Below are 16075 nucleotides of genomic sequence, written 5' to 3' on the forward strand. Positions count from 1 at the left end.
GATGCAAGGAATACCGCAAATTACCATTGGATCCATGGTCCATATCTTTCAGCATGTTTGCGATAGTTTCCACAAATGAGGTTATTTTGAATCATTTTGAATCAGTGTTTTATCTACCCCCACACCGACCTCAGCTGGTCACCGGTTAGGATTGATGTATCTCTTGTTTATTATTTATTCATGATTTATAATTGTATATTTATTTATTGGAAAATCTTTAAATGCTCTTTATGCCTTAATATGTAAGGGATGGGAGGTGACCAACATAAAGTGAAAATGCAACAAACATTTTCACTGGGACTTGATTCTGTGGTCGGAACAAATAATCTGGAGGAGCTTGATAGATAGTAAGACTCTGTCCACTGCGTCAACATAATATTATGTGTAAAATGCCTTTAACTTTTTAAATAGGCCAAGATCCTTTTAGATATTGTAATATAGTCATTAATTAATGAACATCTTCAACTCGAAAGCCACTTATTTAATCATTTCGTTATTAGTTATACAGTTAATTAAAGGTAGCCTTCAAATATGTCCTAGAATTACAAGTCACTTTGACCAGTCGCAAACTCTGTCACTTATTCATGCAGTTATTCTTTGAATGGTATTAGGATTACACAAACAAACATGATGTCCAGACTCTTGTTACATTAATACAGGGCAACCCAACACATTACCCCAGGGACACCATTATCATCCCATTATCAGGCTCACAAGGAAACATGCAAACTTTAACGTTTATACCTTGATCAAATCTATAATCTCTCATATGACCCCAACCGTTTATGGTAGTAAAACGGGGGCTGCACCTGCAGCAAACTATTATTTGAAAACGGGAACCCCTCCTGTAGAGAGGAGTGCTTCTACCCTGGAGACCATCCTGATCACGTGACCTCACATTCTGTGTCACTACACGGATCAGTCTGGACCTCTAGCCACCCACAACAATTTCCAGAAATGTCTATGTAGTCGGGCCAATCAGGGACTGTGTTGTAATTGATACTTAAACGGGCCAATCAGGGACTGTGTCGTTGTGGTTCCCGCCCCTGATTCTGTTCCATCCCCCCAAGTGTTCTGTTATTACACAAGGAATTTGTAAATTGTTTTAATATATTTAGTTAAGACATATATATATATTTTTACTATCAGATACAATTCAATCTTGTTTTAATTTGAACATTTCTGGTTGTTGATGTTGAAGCCGCTTGTTTCTCCTCTCCGGCCTGACACATCCTCTGTGGCTCCTGATTAGATTTACCTCCCTGTAATGGGCCCCTGTCAGACAGTGGCCTCCAGGGGCAACGCACAACCCCATGATCAAGTCAAATGACACCCACATCCGACCTACACCCTCAACCCTATCACAAGTCAACTCCCAACCATTAATAAACCATATCTGTTCCACAAAGTCCCTCACACCATGGAGAACTCATAACTTTAATTTTTTTTCTATTTAAACCTGGTCGGTGTTCATCTATAAGTATATTTAGATTCATTTTGTAGGTTATCCTTTATTTCTGGGTTACTCTCACTAAAGATCCATTCAGAGAGATATAGCAATTACAATGTGTGGCAATGTTATAATTTGATTATATGCTAAATAATTTATATCATAATATGTTTGTATGACCGTGATCAACAATATATTTGAAGGATAATTGCATTTTCTTGCTTAAACAGCAAACCTCATGCAACAAAGGATAAAAACCACAGACATGGTTATGACGTTGCTATCAAACCTAATCTTGGAGTGTGACTTGCTTGAGCTTTGACAGCTTCAACAGGGAAACACTTCCTTCTGGATAATTGAGCTTGATTATATGCTAGCACAGAAAAAAAGAAAAAGAACATCAGTGTCGTTTGTATATGTCCTTGATGCTGCATGACATCCTGGAGTTTAACATCTGTCCTTGATGCTGCCTGATATTGTCCTTGAGTTTAACATCTGTCCTTGATGCTGCCTGATATTGTCCTGGAGTTGAACATCTGACCTTGATGCTGCGTGACATTGTCCTGGAGTTTTACATTTTTCTATCTCTCCAGCCAGAGAGAGTGAGAGAGAGAGAGAGGGAGACAGAGAAAAGGGAGACAGATTGAGAGAAAGAGGGATGGGAGACAGAGAGAGCGAGAGCGAGAGACACAGAGAGGGACACAGAGAGAGAGACAGAGAGAGCGGAGACAGAGTGAGAGGAGACAGAGGGAGAGACAGAGAGAGAGACAGAGAGAGGGGAGACAGAGAGAGGGGAGACAGAGGGGAGACAGAGGGATAGAGCAGAGTGGCAGGGATTGTTCTCGGGGTGTCGCAAATGTTTGTGTGACACAGGTAGAAAAAAAAAAGAGACGCAGTAGCAAATTGCTTATCAGAGCAGATGAGAGCAAATTGCACTCATGTCATAGGAAGCGTGACCATAGACGCCCGCGAGGCATGAGTTGGATCGATGGCGCCAGCGGACGTGTCGTGACGCAAACGCGGCTGTGGAGATGTAGTAGTTCCGTTACCCCTTCTATCCTCCCCCTCCAGCCCAGACCCCTGCAGAGAACAACAAATGCAGCTGGCCTGTGTGTGTGTGTGTGTGTGTGTGTGTGTGTGTGTGTGTGTGCATGCATGTGTGAATAAGTCTGTGTGTTTGATTACAGTTTACAGATAAGCCATTACTGGTGCTTTAGCAGGCGAGGGTCCTAATGGAAGACAGAGCATGCAGGGGCAGGCTGGTGGGCAAACACAGCGCGGCTCTCATGGCCCTATCAATACTATCATCAGGCAGCTTGACCACTTCATTCACGTAACCAATACCTCAGTGGGATGAGGCTGTCTGGGCTCCGGAACAACCTTAATGAAAGGACAAGGTGCTATCGTAATGATGGGCAATTTAGTGCAGCAGAATGCTACAATGTGTGTGTGTGTGTGTGTGTGTGTGTGTGTGTGTGTGTGTGTGTGTGTGTGTGTGTGTGTGTGTGTGTGTGCTTGCGTGTGTGTGTGCTTGCGTGTGTGTGTGTGTGTGTGTGTGTGTATGTGTGTGTGTGAGAGAGAGAGAGAGAGAGAGAGAGAGAGAGAGAGAATAAAAGAAAGAAAGGAAAGAAAGAAATGAAATAAATAAATACATGCAAAAGAACAGAAGGAAAAAATAATAACGAAAGAGCGAAAAGAACAGAGGAAATCAAACGAGTAGAGACAGGATAAATGACCCAAGGAGAAGGGAAGAGCCAGGTCACATCCACTGACAGATAACATATATCTGCCTGGTGCATGTTAAGGTCAGGAAGGAGGCTGCTCTGCCTGCGGCTTGGCTCACTATCACATCAGCAGGTCATGTGACTGATGACCTCACTAATACGCTCTGTAAATGTTTCCCGCTCCCCATAATCTGTTCCCCAAAGGCCCACAGTGTGACGCTACCGAAGTACACCACTCAAGTACCGTTTGAAGTCGGTATCCTTGGTGCAACACTCAAATGCAACGACATTTGTGTGATAAGATAGTAAGACAGAATTTTATTAATCTTTTTTTTTTGGGAACAAAAATGATAATAATAGACCACAAAAATTGTCAGAGAATTTGTGTATGCATAATAAGTAGAAATGAATGTGCAAAAATAAATGTAATCATTCCACAGATAAATCTTGTATTCGGGGTAGGGTCTGTCACTGCTACTCTGTCATGTATAATTACCAAACCTGGTACACATGTGCTCCAACAACACTTAACATAAAAGTCAATAAGAAAATGAATCATGTCCATCTGATATTCCACCATTCATTTATGTTACTCTCTTCAGACCAGATCTTATCAAAGCAAAAATTTACAAACTTATCCAATATCGATTTAGCCAACAGTTGCTCCTAAAGGGTTGCATTGTGGTATAATTTGTTTGTGAGCTTTTCAAAATGTTGTGTTGCAAAATGGGTTTTCTGAGATTATAAAGAAAGATTGAGCGTGTGATTCATGTTATTGGCCACTGAAGTCCTGTGTTCCTGTAGAGGCAGTAAAAAGTAGAGTGACATGAGCAAGGTGTCTTTTTTTCTGTGATTAAATTTGTGTGAAAGGAATACACAATTCACAATTCTTAAGTCAGATGGCAGACCCCTTAAAATCAGAGTGAAAGGGGTGCTTCACTTTCTTTCACTTCATAATTTGTCTGCCAGTGTTCTTCGGGAGAAGATCTTAATAACAAAACCGGTAACAAGGTCTCTCCGCCCCTTGCAGTTTTTGGTTTCCGGCCCAGGCTCTGCACCCTCTCCCCAAATAAGTTCTGCTATAACATAGTAGGACTGGTGGATCAGAGGTTCTGCTGTATCATATTAAGACTGCTGGATCAGAAGTTCTGCTATATCATAGTAGGACTGCTGGATACCAGGTTAGGAAGAACAGTACCTTGATGGCAAGCTACCTGAACCTTGAAGCCTGTGTCCCAACACCAGGATTAGTTGAGCTGAAGAGTAGCTAACATTGGATTCAATGCCCAAGCACAATATGGTGCTTATGTGGGGGAGACCCACACAGAGGAGGATGACAAGGTAATTGCTGAGTTTGGAGCAGGTAGACAGATTTAAAGGTGGATCATGGGTGGACAGGTGTACAGATGTGGTGTGTGAATGACCACCTGAAGAAAGTAAAAGTGGAGGTGGCATACATGAGCTGGCGAGTGGTGAAGTGCTAGTTACGTGGGTGCAGCAGGTGGCCCTATTGTCTCAATGCTAACAGATGCCAAACCAATGAGGGAATCATCCTAGTTGCTGGTCAGCTTCATGGTTATTTGGTCTGCTTTAATCTGTCAGTGGAAAACAGAAACAAATGCTACATTACACCAGCGCCTCAAACACAGTAAAATACATGTCCAAGAAACTCAAGGGGAGAGACATAAATAGAAAAGGCTAGTTATGCGAAGCTTTCTTACTCTAAATGTTACCCAATCACATTTGAGGTTTTGTGTGTGCAAACTGTTCTGGTAAATGTCACTCTGACAGAGACTGGCTCTCCAGAGCAAGGCCCCCAGGGGCCCTGGCTGCCACTCCTGTTAAGCGTGAGTTCTGGTTGCTGGTTGACGTCAAACAGGACCCTGACTGGCTGGCTCGCTGCCCGCTGCCCATAGGCCACCACCTCCATTTAAAATACACACTCTTCACTATAGAATTATTATATTGGGTCATAAAACACTATATTATTCAGTATTGTATTTTATTATTGTGTTATACTATATTATATAGTATTTATAGTATGAACAGGGCTTATTGTATTGCTATGCTGCATTTTTCTATTCTATTATAGTATATTGTGCTTTATTGTTTTAATATATATTCAGTAATATTTAAATTTTGTATTGTTATCATACATCCTTGATGTAATATGCACATACATGTGTTTTCTGAATGACTTATAATTATATATATACCTTAAGAGCTCAGTCCCGTCCACGTCAGACCTGTCCATCTCTGCCGTATCCCAGAGAGACACTAACCCTGCCTGACAGGATGGCTAAATGATAGCTCTCTCCCTTCTGCCTCACTACTGCATCGGCACACTGCCATTCGTCAGCACCAACTGCCACTTTATGGCGCCCGTGTTCACAGTCCTTTCAGTCTAATGGCAACCACTTGTTCTGCTGCACTAAACGCCCCTTCTTCTCCGCTGCCTTTTGTTTTTGCACATTCAATGTCCATGACTTTCCAGCGATGAATTTGAAATGATCAAACACCAAAATGTAAACGTGCAAACAATAAACAGATAAAACTCACAAACAGATAAAAACAGTTAAAATATCTAACTATATATATATATTTTATATATTGTTTACATTAGTGTAGTTTGCAGTCAATATAGTTTACAACTTGTAAAAAATAAGTAAATACTTATTTACTGTAATGCATTGTCTTTGTACAAACCGTGACTATAATCATACTAGTGTTATGGAAATTTTTCAATGGTAAATACTGGCCAGTATATCCTTTGTGTTAGGAAGGAACCGGCAGTTTGGTTGCATTGTGGTATATTTCCATTTTCTGACCAAGGAGGAGTTTAAGTGATCCAAGGGGAGGATCATTTTTTTTATTTTTATGGATCATTTACAACATCCCACTCTGATTGCAGTGGTTCAAGAAGAAACGGGGACATATTGTATGTCTTTCTCCCATTGTGTAGAAGGGTCAATGGAAGCAGAATGTGTGACTCCTACTTCTGATCACTGCACTAGTGTTGTGTATGATCTAAGTTCATAGGTCTATCCTGCGCTGCGTCGATGGAGTGTTTCTGCAGTCGTGGTTTGAGTTGCATGCACTGATGTAGCCCTCTGGTGGACTTCCTTATGCTGAGCAGGGCCACAGAGAAAAAGTGGTTTGATACAAAACATGGTGCTTGATGGGTTATGAAGCCAGCACATCATATAGATGCATATACGGCATAGAAGATAATATATAAGACTGTTTTCACAGATCTGTGTCAATGTTGACAACACTCTTGACAATGAAATCTCTTGAAATCGAACTGGACTGGTGACTTTAGCTTAAGTCTGTTTACAGGTGTGGCTCATGCCAACTGTCAGTTTGAAGAATGTCCATGAGACAAACTAGAATTGCAGGGTGAGTTATGGTATATGAGTCAGTCCACAGGTGGGGGTTAGTGATGGTACATGAGTCAGTCAACAGGTGGGGGTTAGTGATGGTACATGAGTCAGTCAACAGGTGGGGGTTAGTGATGGTACATGAGTCCACAGGTGGGGGTTAGTGATGGTACATGAGTTAGTCAACAGGTGGGGGTTAGTGATGGTACATCAGTCAGTCAACAGGTGGAGTCGAGTGATGGAACATGAGTCAACAGGTAAGGCGCCCAACGTCGGTCCTCCAGTGCTTGTCTCCCACCGGCTCCTCGACCAATAGGAATCGAGCGTTGTAGAGAGTGCCCGTGGCAGCCTCGCGGTACAAGAAGCGGAGAGAGAAAGGCGGCCAGCACGATTCCGCTGACTTTAAAGGTAAGCAGGGGAAACACTTAAACCCACGTTTGTGTAATCGAGTTCGCGGCCATCCGACCGCACTGCAGGGTGACAAAGACCATCTGAAGGACGACTTGCGACTTGTCTCGTGTATATATATTTATATATACATATATATATATATATATGTATATATAATGGATCCTGCCGACGCTCGGGACGCGTGTGCTAACGGCGGCTAGCTCGCGATAGCTTCCCCACGGTGCGAAACACGCTGTTTCCAAACCGCGAGGGGTTTCAATGATTTATACAAAGCTGTTGTTTTCAGTCTAAGTATGGGCCGGTAATTATTACTATTCTTGCCGTTTCTGCCAGCCAGTTGCCCTGTAGTGCTGTCGCTTTGGTTAGCGTCGTTAGCAGCTGTCATAAACACACTGAATGGCACCGGGACCACACGAGGTCGGATTGTGATCCACAGCCTCCTGTGTAGTGATTGCAGATATTACTTTTTCATGTAGACTGAGTAGTGGTAAGTAGCTAAAATGAAGAAACCCTATGTAGCAAAGCTGTTTAGCCTGTTCGTGCGTCATCGGCCTGCGCTTCAATGTTAGCGCCGAGCTAATGGTGCTCTCTGACTGGGAGAGGGTATTGAGTTGTCGTGTTTCCCCGCTCTACCACAGCGACCCTTCCGGTCCCTGACTCTGACCTGTGTACGCCAGTTAACTGTCCCCGAAACCAGAATTATAAGCACACGAAAATGTAAACTAATACAACAAGGACACGGACAATACTTCCAACAGTCTGGACGAAAATCAATATTCGAAACATGTAACTGAAACGAAATTGAAAATGTATTGGAAGTCCCTCCCCTTAACGCTGCTTAACCCCATTGATAACCACATGGTACGGAATTCCCTCCCTCTAACGCTGCTAAACCTTATGGCTGAACACATGTTACGGAAAGACCCTCCCTCTGCCGCCTTAACGCTCATTTGGAGCATCCCGTCCCAGGCGTGCCTTCGTGAGACCAGAACGTTGGGGAATGCGGTTTTGTTATAGCTGGGATTTCGCAATCGCCTTTAGCTGGTACTCTATTCTGTGGTTGAATTTTGGCAGTGAATTGTTGGCCTCATTAACTTAATGTCTGACCTCAGCTCTTCCCTATACGTCGCTTTGATGTTGCTGTTGTAACTGTTTATTTTGCTGCTTGTTTTATCAGTCATTATACATATTTTAAACAGGAGGGAGCTGTCACGTTGTAATGGACGCAAACAAAGGTAAGGTGTCATATCTATTTTTCGCTTTGTCCCATTGGCCATCATATGATATTCTTACTACTCTGCTTACTGCTTTGTTTGCTGTCGTTTGGAAGGTAAAGCAGATCAAGGCATCGAGAGTTCGGAGGGACAGGGTCCGGACAGCTTTCACAACATGGAAAGGTGTGTGGGTGTTCACTGAAGACTGCCAACATAGCTGGTGCGCCATGTGGTTACATTATTATAGCTACTCAGGTCGTTTTGTGGCGCACAATATTTGAAAAATTACAACCACACTGCTTTTGGCCCTGCGATGTAGTACTCTGACACTTTTTCTAAAGATTCATATTTACAATATTATGGGTTCATCTACCTTACTACATTTTGCATTGTGCTTAACCTCCTGGTGCCTTGTAAGATGCTCTTCAGAATATGTTGACTTTTTATAATATAATTTCAATCATTTAGTAAAATTCCGCTTCAGAGCTTTTCCAGCCCTACTTCTTAGCATTGTCTGAGGCCGGTCATATCACAGGTGCTGAGATTCTTGCATAACAGGCATGTTTTGGGTGTTCCAGCCATCTAGCTCAAGTTGGTTTTCATCCCCATGGTCTGGGTTATTCCTCTACTCACAACTGCCCTCTTTCCTCCTCGCAGCCTGCTTCCTAAAGCAGTGAAGAGGCGAGTTCATGCCCTGAAGAGGCTACAGGTTCAGTGTGCCAACATAGAAGCCAAGTTTTATGAGGAAGTCCATGAACTGGAGCGGAAGTACGCTGTTCTTTACCAGCCTCTCTATGACAAGGTACCGGAGCCGGCTTACTGCCGGTCATGCTCACTTTACCGTCACCATTGCCCCAACGTCTAACCTCTGCATTGCATGTGTGGAGGTGCCCAACTCATTTGTCAACGTTCTTCCAGAGGAGAGACGTTATCACGGGAACGGTGGAGCCCACAGATGAAGAATGCGAGTGGCAGAGCGACCAAGAGGAAGAGGAGGACCTAGCGGTAAGTCTTCCAAGCAGCCCATACCCATTGATTGTTGTTATTAGTTTTAGTCTGACTGTTATGGTTTGGACTGTTGGAATCAGTGAGTCTTAGCCTTCATATGAGATGTATGTGTATATAGTCTGTGTGGATAACAAAACTCAAAAGAGATAGCTATTGCTGTTTATCTGCATGTTTTGCATGGAACAGAGTTATAAAATAGTAAACTCTTATTGTAACATGCTTACCTAGGGTACCTACACTAGGTACCCTAGGTAGGTAGTTTTATGTTGGATATATATATATTTTTAAAGGTCCCAATTGTCAAAGAGTGGTTAAAACTTGAGCATCGTATCGTTCTAGGGATGTGTTACACAACTTCTCTCGCACACTTTAAAGGTCCACCGATGTCTTCGCATTTGATGGGGGGCGGTGTGGCCCGGGCACTCTCTGTAAGAAGAGCTCAATCATTATTCTTCACCCTTTCATTTGGGTTTGTAGGAGCAACTGAAAAAGAAGGCTGCGGTTGAGGACAAGAAGGAAGACCCTACCCCAGAGGAAGACCCCAAAGGCATCCCAGAGTTCTGGCTCACCATCTTCAAGGGAGTAGACATGCTCAGCGACATGCTTGAGGTACCCTCAGATTCAAACGTTTGCATGGGCCGTTCTTGCAAGAATTGTTTCTTAAAGCCTCCGCCAACCTCTCAAAAATAGTGCTTTGAAATCTTCTGATGCTTATATATCAAGACCCTAAATTACGTAGTTAAGTAAAATAATGGATTTGCCTTAACAAGGGCTTTAACATGTAAGTTATGCACTAAAGGCAAACGTCAACAGCCAAGCACGTGAAACATTTGTTTTGTTTCTTTAAAGAATGGGGTTCCTTATATGGCTTAAGAACAATGTATATTTGCAGGAGTACAGTTTTGTAATGTTATTGAATGCCTATCTGGCCGTGTCTCTGACCAGCAACTTTAAATCTCCTAACTTCCTGCACAGGAACATGATGAGCCCATCCTTAAGCACCTGAAAGACATCCAGGTCAAGTATTCTGAGCCTGGGCAGCCCATGGTCAGTATTTGCACAATAATAACTTGTTTTGTTGTTTTATCCATCTATCAATAAGGAAACCGTATAGTACCAGGCGATTGCAACATATGTGTGGTCTGCTTCAGCTCCCGTGTGGACACCAGCTGTCCATTATGAAATGTGTTTGTGTTGTCAGCAGATCACAGGGACACCTAGAGTACAAATGAGGGCCAAATTGCGTTACTGCATATCATAACGCTAACATGTTTGTCTGAATACTGATGCAGCGTTTTTGTTTTCTGTGTTTTCCTTCCTTCAGAGTTTCACGCTAGAGTTCCACTTTGAGTCCAACCCCTTCTTCAACAGCACTGTCCTCACTAAAGTGTACAGGATGAAGTCTGAACCCGAGAGCTCAGAGCCCTTCTCCTTCGAGGGTCCAGAGATCATAGACTGTGATGGGTGAGCACACAAAACACACACATTATGCTTGCATGACACAGATCTCCACCTCGAAGGCTTGCTCTGTTTTCAGTGAGTGAAACTGTATTTGTCTGAGTAAAGACTTGCTGTATCCGTGTAAGAGGTGTGGATGTTGTCTGAGTCGGTGACTGTCCCCATAGCTGTCCGATAGACTGGCAGAAGGGGAAGGACGTGACGGTGAAAATCATCAAGAAGAAACAGAAGCACAAAGGCCGCGGCACGGTGCGCACCGTCACCAAGCAGGTCCCCAACGACTCCTTCTTCAACTTCTTCAACCCCATCAAAGGTGAGGATACACACATCTGACCAGGGGCTGGAATGACCGGCTATCAGTTATCACAGCATAACTGTATGTATGTGTCCATATATGTATCATTAGTTTGAGGGACAAATTAACACAAATTATGCCTTTTAATAATTATAGGAAAGAATGAATGATTACTAATCAAGCCGTTGAGAACTCACAAACCACACACACTTATTGTATTCCTTTTTATTTTGTAGCCTATAGGTAAATTGATGTTACATATATTACATATATTTTACATATATTTTGTTTGTCAGACAGACAGAACACACACTTGCATTCACGATCAATTTGAGAGCCATATTTGTTTGACAGCCATTTAATATATTTGGTATAGGCCTACTTAATCTATTGCAGGGTATATAATGTATAACGCCGGTTCTACATCACATGGGTCGGTCAATCATGAGGAGGGCCCGCCTCTTTCTCCTGCTTCTGAAAATTGATCTAATTGTATTGCTAGTTTGTACAAAATGTAAAGCTTGGATTCATAAATATGATTGCATTCATCCTAATCATTGAAAATTCATTCAAGTTTAATCCTATTGGTAATTATGACACAATTCGTTACATAACTTAAATCGAAGCAAGCCGTATTTCGGTATATTCTTCTAAATGTTTTGTTCTTGTCTTGCAGTCGCACCAGATGGAGAGATGGTGAGTTGTTTTCATTTGAAACGTGTCAGCAGGCTCTTCCTTCCTCTTAAGCTGACTTAAACACCTGGGCCGTGTCCTAACTCCTGCCGGAGACATCAGCTGCTGTTTTGTGTTGTATAGGACGAGGACTCTGAGCTCACGCTGGCCACCGACTTTGAAATCGGGCATTTCTTCCGTGAGAGGATTGTTCCCAGGGCCGTGCTGTACTTCACGGGGGAGGGTCTGGAAGACGACGACAGCGTGAGCACACGCACACAAAGCACATACACACTATGGTTTGCTGGAGTTCCATTGCTCACTCTCCTGTTTCCCCCCCCCCCCCCCCTCTTATTTTGACTAGTTTGACGATGAGGAGGAGATGGAGGAAGGCGATGAAGAGGTTGGTAGGATGTGAGGGTCTCATCTTGGACAGGTTAGTGCATGTGGAGTGGCTCAGCATATCTCTCCCTGTGTGTTTAGGAGCAGGATGATGACGATGATGATGACGATGAAGGAGAGGTGGACACCAAGGTCAGTATCCAGTTATTAACAGCTGAATATGCATGGAGGCTTTCTGATGGGCTCATTATTAGGAAGTGACATCCCTGTAATTCCTTAAATTGTGAAAAGGGATAATACTTAGTTTGCCATCTGATCAAAATACAAATCTGCTTGAATGATGGAGAACCAGTGGTTTCCGTTTATCCCAACACACGCACGCACACAGACTAAAGAGCAACATTCTAAGCAGCAGTCGCATGCGTTTAATTTATATTAATAATATACATGTGTATATTTCCCAGGGGCAATGCACAAAACAAAATGCATGTATCAGAGGTGGCTTTAAGATCATTTTCATCTGGAGTTCATACTACCAATAAATGTTAAGATGGTTGGATGAGGTCTTGTCTGGATCTCGTTGTGACTTTTAAACTTGTCTCTCCCTTCCCCTGGATGTCTTTTCATTGCAGGCATAATCAAATCATTTTCACTGCATGCATTCCTACTAGGTAAGGGAGAAGCATACTTCTATACTGTTACCTCCCATCAGCTTGGCTTGGTTATCCCCTCCTTTCTTTAGCTCTAAAACACATCTCCCCCGTACAAAATTAGACATTTTTCGGATAATGAAAGATGGCCACCATATCTGTTATGGATTTTGCTGCTGTAGTCAAGTATTGTTTTGATTATTACAAGTTCTATGTGGTTTGTAAATAAACACAATTGAAAATGCACTGGAAAACGTTACAAATTGGGGATTTTGTACCATGCTTTTTTTTCAGTCTATCTCCCATTCAGTTCTCTGGTTCTGTTGAGAATATACTGCCGTCCTAAGATCCTAGTTATGTTCCTAAAGATCTGTTCCCCTCACCTTGCCACCTCCACTTCCGCTGGTTCCCCTCCTCTTGGGCTTTGCTCCCAACAGGTCTAACCCAGCCACCCAGCCAACTCACTCAGTGCGTTTACATGGGACAGCTAGATCGGATTAAGCCTTATACCGATTTTGCTACTCGAATGGACCGTGTCAATTATCCAAACGTACATGGCCTTTAAGAGATCAGATAATGGCTGAATCCGCTACCCTAGGTGGCGCTGTAGCCCTTTCAACAAGTGGTTATAGAGCCACTTGCGGTTGACCTCTACGTCCCAGCAACAACAAACACAGGCAGCAATCGAGAAAGATGTTTTCAGTAGACAGCTGTCAGTTCACTTTTGGTCCATGTCATTTCTCCGACACTACATTGTTCCTACTTCTCGGTCGTTTGTGGACTCCTTTGGCGGCGGAGCAGTGGGAGGAGTCCAGCCGGAGGAGTCCGCATACGACCGAGAGGTCAGAACAATGGAGCGTCGGAGAAATGACACGGACCCGAAGTTAACTGACAGCTGTCCCGCATACGGCAACAATCCCTTTCTCCTCCATGTAGCGTTTCAATCTTGACTTCAGAGTCAAAGCCAAAATTCTTTTCCCCAATTCCTTCTCAACCATGGCCGAGATAACCCCCACTACGAGTCTTTGTTGTGGAAGTACCAGATAGTCAGAGAACACAACGCGGTCTTTAAGATTCATAATATCAGAGAATATCCCCGTCAGTTCGGTCGCGGCACAATGAATGAGTAAAGATCGAAAACGTTTATTTTGACAGATGTGCCCGAAGTTACTACTTTACAACCTCGTTGATGACAAACGTTTAGGAAAACATGTACTTTTAACTCAGCCTTGGGTGAAATCGAAGCGTAGTGTGTACTGAATACGTGTTGATGATAAGGGGTTTCACTTTATAGTGGGTGATCGCCTTTTCTCGTTTTCCGACAGCGACAACCATAAACATATAAAGAAATAATTAAATATTTATAAAGAAATAAGAATTGTTTATATGTCTATGGCGACAACAACACGACTACCGTCTTCTTCTACTTCTGGCTCATGTCCCCCGGCCGCAAGATCTCAAGCATGTGCAGGACGCGAAATCGATAGATCGAGTTATCTAGGTGCTCTTATCCGATCTTGCTTGTCCGCTTGTCTCGCTTGTCCGAAGTAGATCGGGTAAAGGTGTGCATTTTAAAAGTCTGGTTGAGGTCTTATTCGTTTCTTTATCCGATAATGACTCTGCATGTAAATGCACTGACTCAGTCCTCTGCTTTCCATCTAGACCTTTTATTTTCATTGTGCTCATCAAGTCGTGGTTTTCATGGTGCTTCCTGGGCCCTCGGTGACGTGTGCTCTCTGTCCTCTACAGAAAGCTGAAGCCCAGCCTGCCGAATGCAAGCAGCAGTAAGCGGTGAGACCAGCTGGTGTCGGATTAAGGTGGAGATCTTCTCTCATTTCTTTCAGGTTCTCAACAAATCAAAGGCCCCTCCCCTGTACCGTTTGCAGGCTCCGCCCATTTCCGATCTCTCGTCCGAACGCAATAGAACGCAACCAAACAGTGTTTTTACGATGTGCATGACTTTTTATTTAGATTTTGTTTATCTTCTGTTTTGTCCTCTCCATACCACCTACTTAAAAACACCAAACTACTATTTTTGAATTGTAGACGGGTGTTTTTTTAGTTATTGTTGAACAAAGTATAATCACTTGTATTCTAAAGGAGGTGTCTCCACGTCACCACCAGGGGGAAAGGATCAGCCCCCAACTTAGGTTTTTCATTTTTTGGGGGGGAAAAAATCAATGACTCAGGGTTTTTTAATACCAATAAGATGGTTTACCAGAACACTGCTGAACAGGAATGGTTTCACTGGGGTGGGGTGGCTGCCAGGTTTCATCCTAGGTTTGCTATTTATAAGACAAAATCTGAAATGTTTTTTTTCTTTCGTTTTTTTATGTTCATTGTCATGTCGTTGAACTATTTATTTTGGTTTCACCTGGCTGTACGACTTGCATCATTGGAAATTGTAATATTCCCATCCCAAGTTAAAGGCCTGTTCTCATTGGCTCAAATTTCTCTTCGGCTTTATATATACTGCCAAATTGCGTCATTTTAAAACATAAGCTTGTTTCCATGGTTACTAATGTAGTTATGTAATGTACAACTAGTTTGCCTAAGCATAAAAGCGCTTAACAGGCTGTTTTTGCTTGATGAACGTTAGTTGACACAGCCTGTGTAAAAACATTTCCAACTAGTGTTCTTGGACCCACGAGCTGTCTGTTGTAGGGTCGCCATCTTGGCACTCTTATCTCGAACAACATAATGTCAAAACAATTTGTTGTGCTAGGTGGTCTTAACTGACACTTGATTTTGATCCCCATTTCGTACCGCCCTGAACCTCTGCCTCTTCCGTTTGTTTTAATGGAAGGCATATACAACAAGAACAACCGACTGCCAAGTTGGGACTGATGCTTTTGAACCCTGTAGTGTTCCCCCCTCCCCAAATACAATTATTAAGGTTAACAAGAAGCCAAAAAACACCTTAACATGATTTGTACCAATTGTTCTGCCAATTATTTTTACTGACCATATAAATGTACTTCACTATTTGACATTTTGTTAACAAAATTATCCTTTTTAGTTTTCTGTGTCTTAAGATTCAATGGACTGTCTGGATGAATTGTAGAGGTTGCCAATGAGTTTAGTTCTGCACCTGTACTGCAGTCTGGTGTTTCTCTTGGCACTCTGGATGCAGGGCCATAATGATATGATGGTGTGATGCTGCGCTCTCCGCTAAAACAGAATCAGAATAAAAAGCTTGTAGATCTGGACGATCTCCGGCTCCCTGCGGGCCGTGTACTAGCAATGGCCTTATCTGGTTCTTCGCAATTTGTTACTTGCGCAATATTTCTTTTCAATTTGTACAAAATGAGTTAAGATATTCTATTAAAGTTGTGCGACAAACTTTTTCGATTGGGTTTATTTGCTGTTGTCTGAGGAATGAACCATGTCCACCTAGTCCAACTCTTGACAGGAAATCGAGGAAAAAAGAACACAACTGCAAGTTCAGTATATTATAGGCTCAGTTTATAC

General features: G+C 42.7%; 1 protein-coding gene across 3 annotated transcripts; it reads left to right on the forward strand.

The window, feature by feature from the left end:
* The first annotated feature begins 6818 nt into the window (after window positions 1-6818).
* On the forward strand, window positions 6819-15950 carry nap1l4a (nucleosome assembly protein 1-like 4a). 3 transcript variants are annotated; one of them, XM_079743325.1, is made up of 15 exons: window positions 6821-6962; window positions 8165-8200; window positions 8296-8362; window positions 8837-8981; window positions 9098-9184; window positions 9665-9796; window positions 10163-10234; window positions 10512-10651; window positions 10813-10958; window positions 11617-11636; window positions 11757-11876; window positions 11977-12015; window positions 12096-12146; window positions 12587-12625; window positions 14354-15950. In XM_079743325.1, the coding sequence occupies exons 2-14, from the start codon at window positions 8185-8187 to the stop codon at window positions 12590-12592; spliced, it is 1041 nt and encodes a 346-aa protein (XP_079599451.1). In that variant the 5' UTR covers window positions 6821-6962; window positions 8165-8184; the 3' UTR covers window positions 12593-12625; window positions 14354-15950. The 3 variants fall into 3 exon arrangements, with proteins under 3 accessions (XP_079599450.1, XP_079599449.1, XP_079599451.1); XM_079743324.1 differs by lacking the exon at window positions 12587-12625 and having other exon boundaries at window positions 6819-6962; window positions 8143-8200; XM_079743323.1 differs by lacking the exon at window positions 12587-12625 and having other exon boundaries at window positions 6820-6962.
* The last annotated feature ends 125 nt before the right edge of the window (window positions 15951-16075 follow it).

Source organism: Pollachius pollachius (assembly GCF_949987615.1).
Source record: "Pollachius pollachius genome assembly, chromosome: 9".
Taxonomy (NCBI): domain Eukaryota; kingdom Metazoa; phylum Chordata; class Actinopteri; order Gadiformes; family Gadidae; genus Pollachius; species Pollachius pollachius.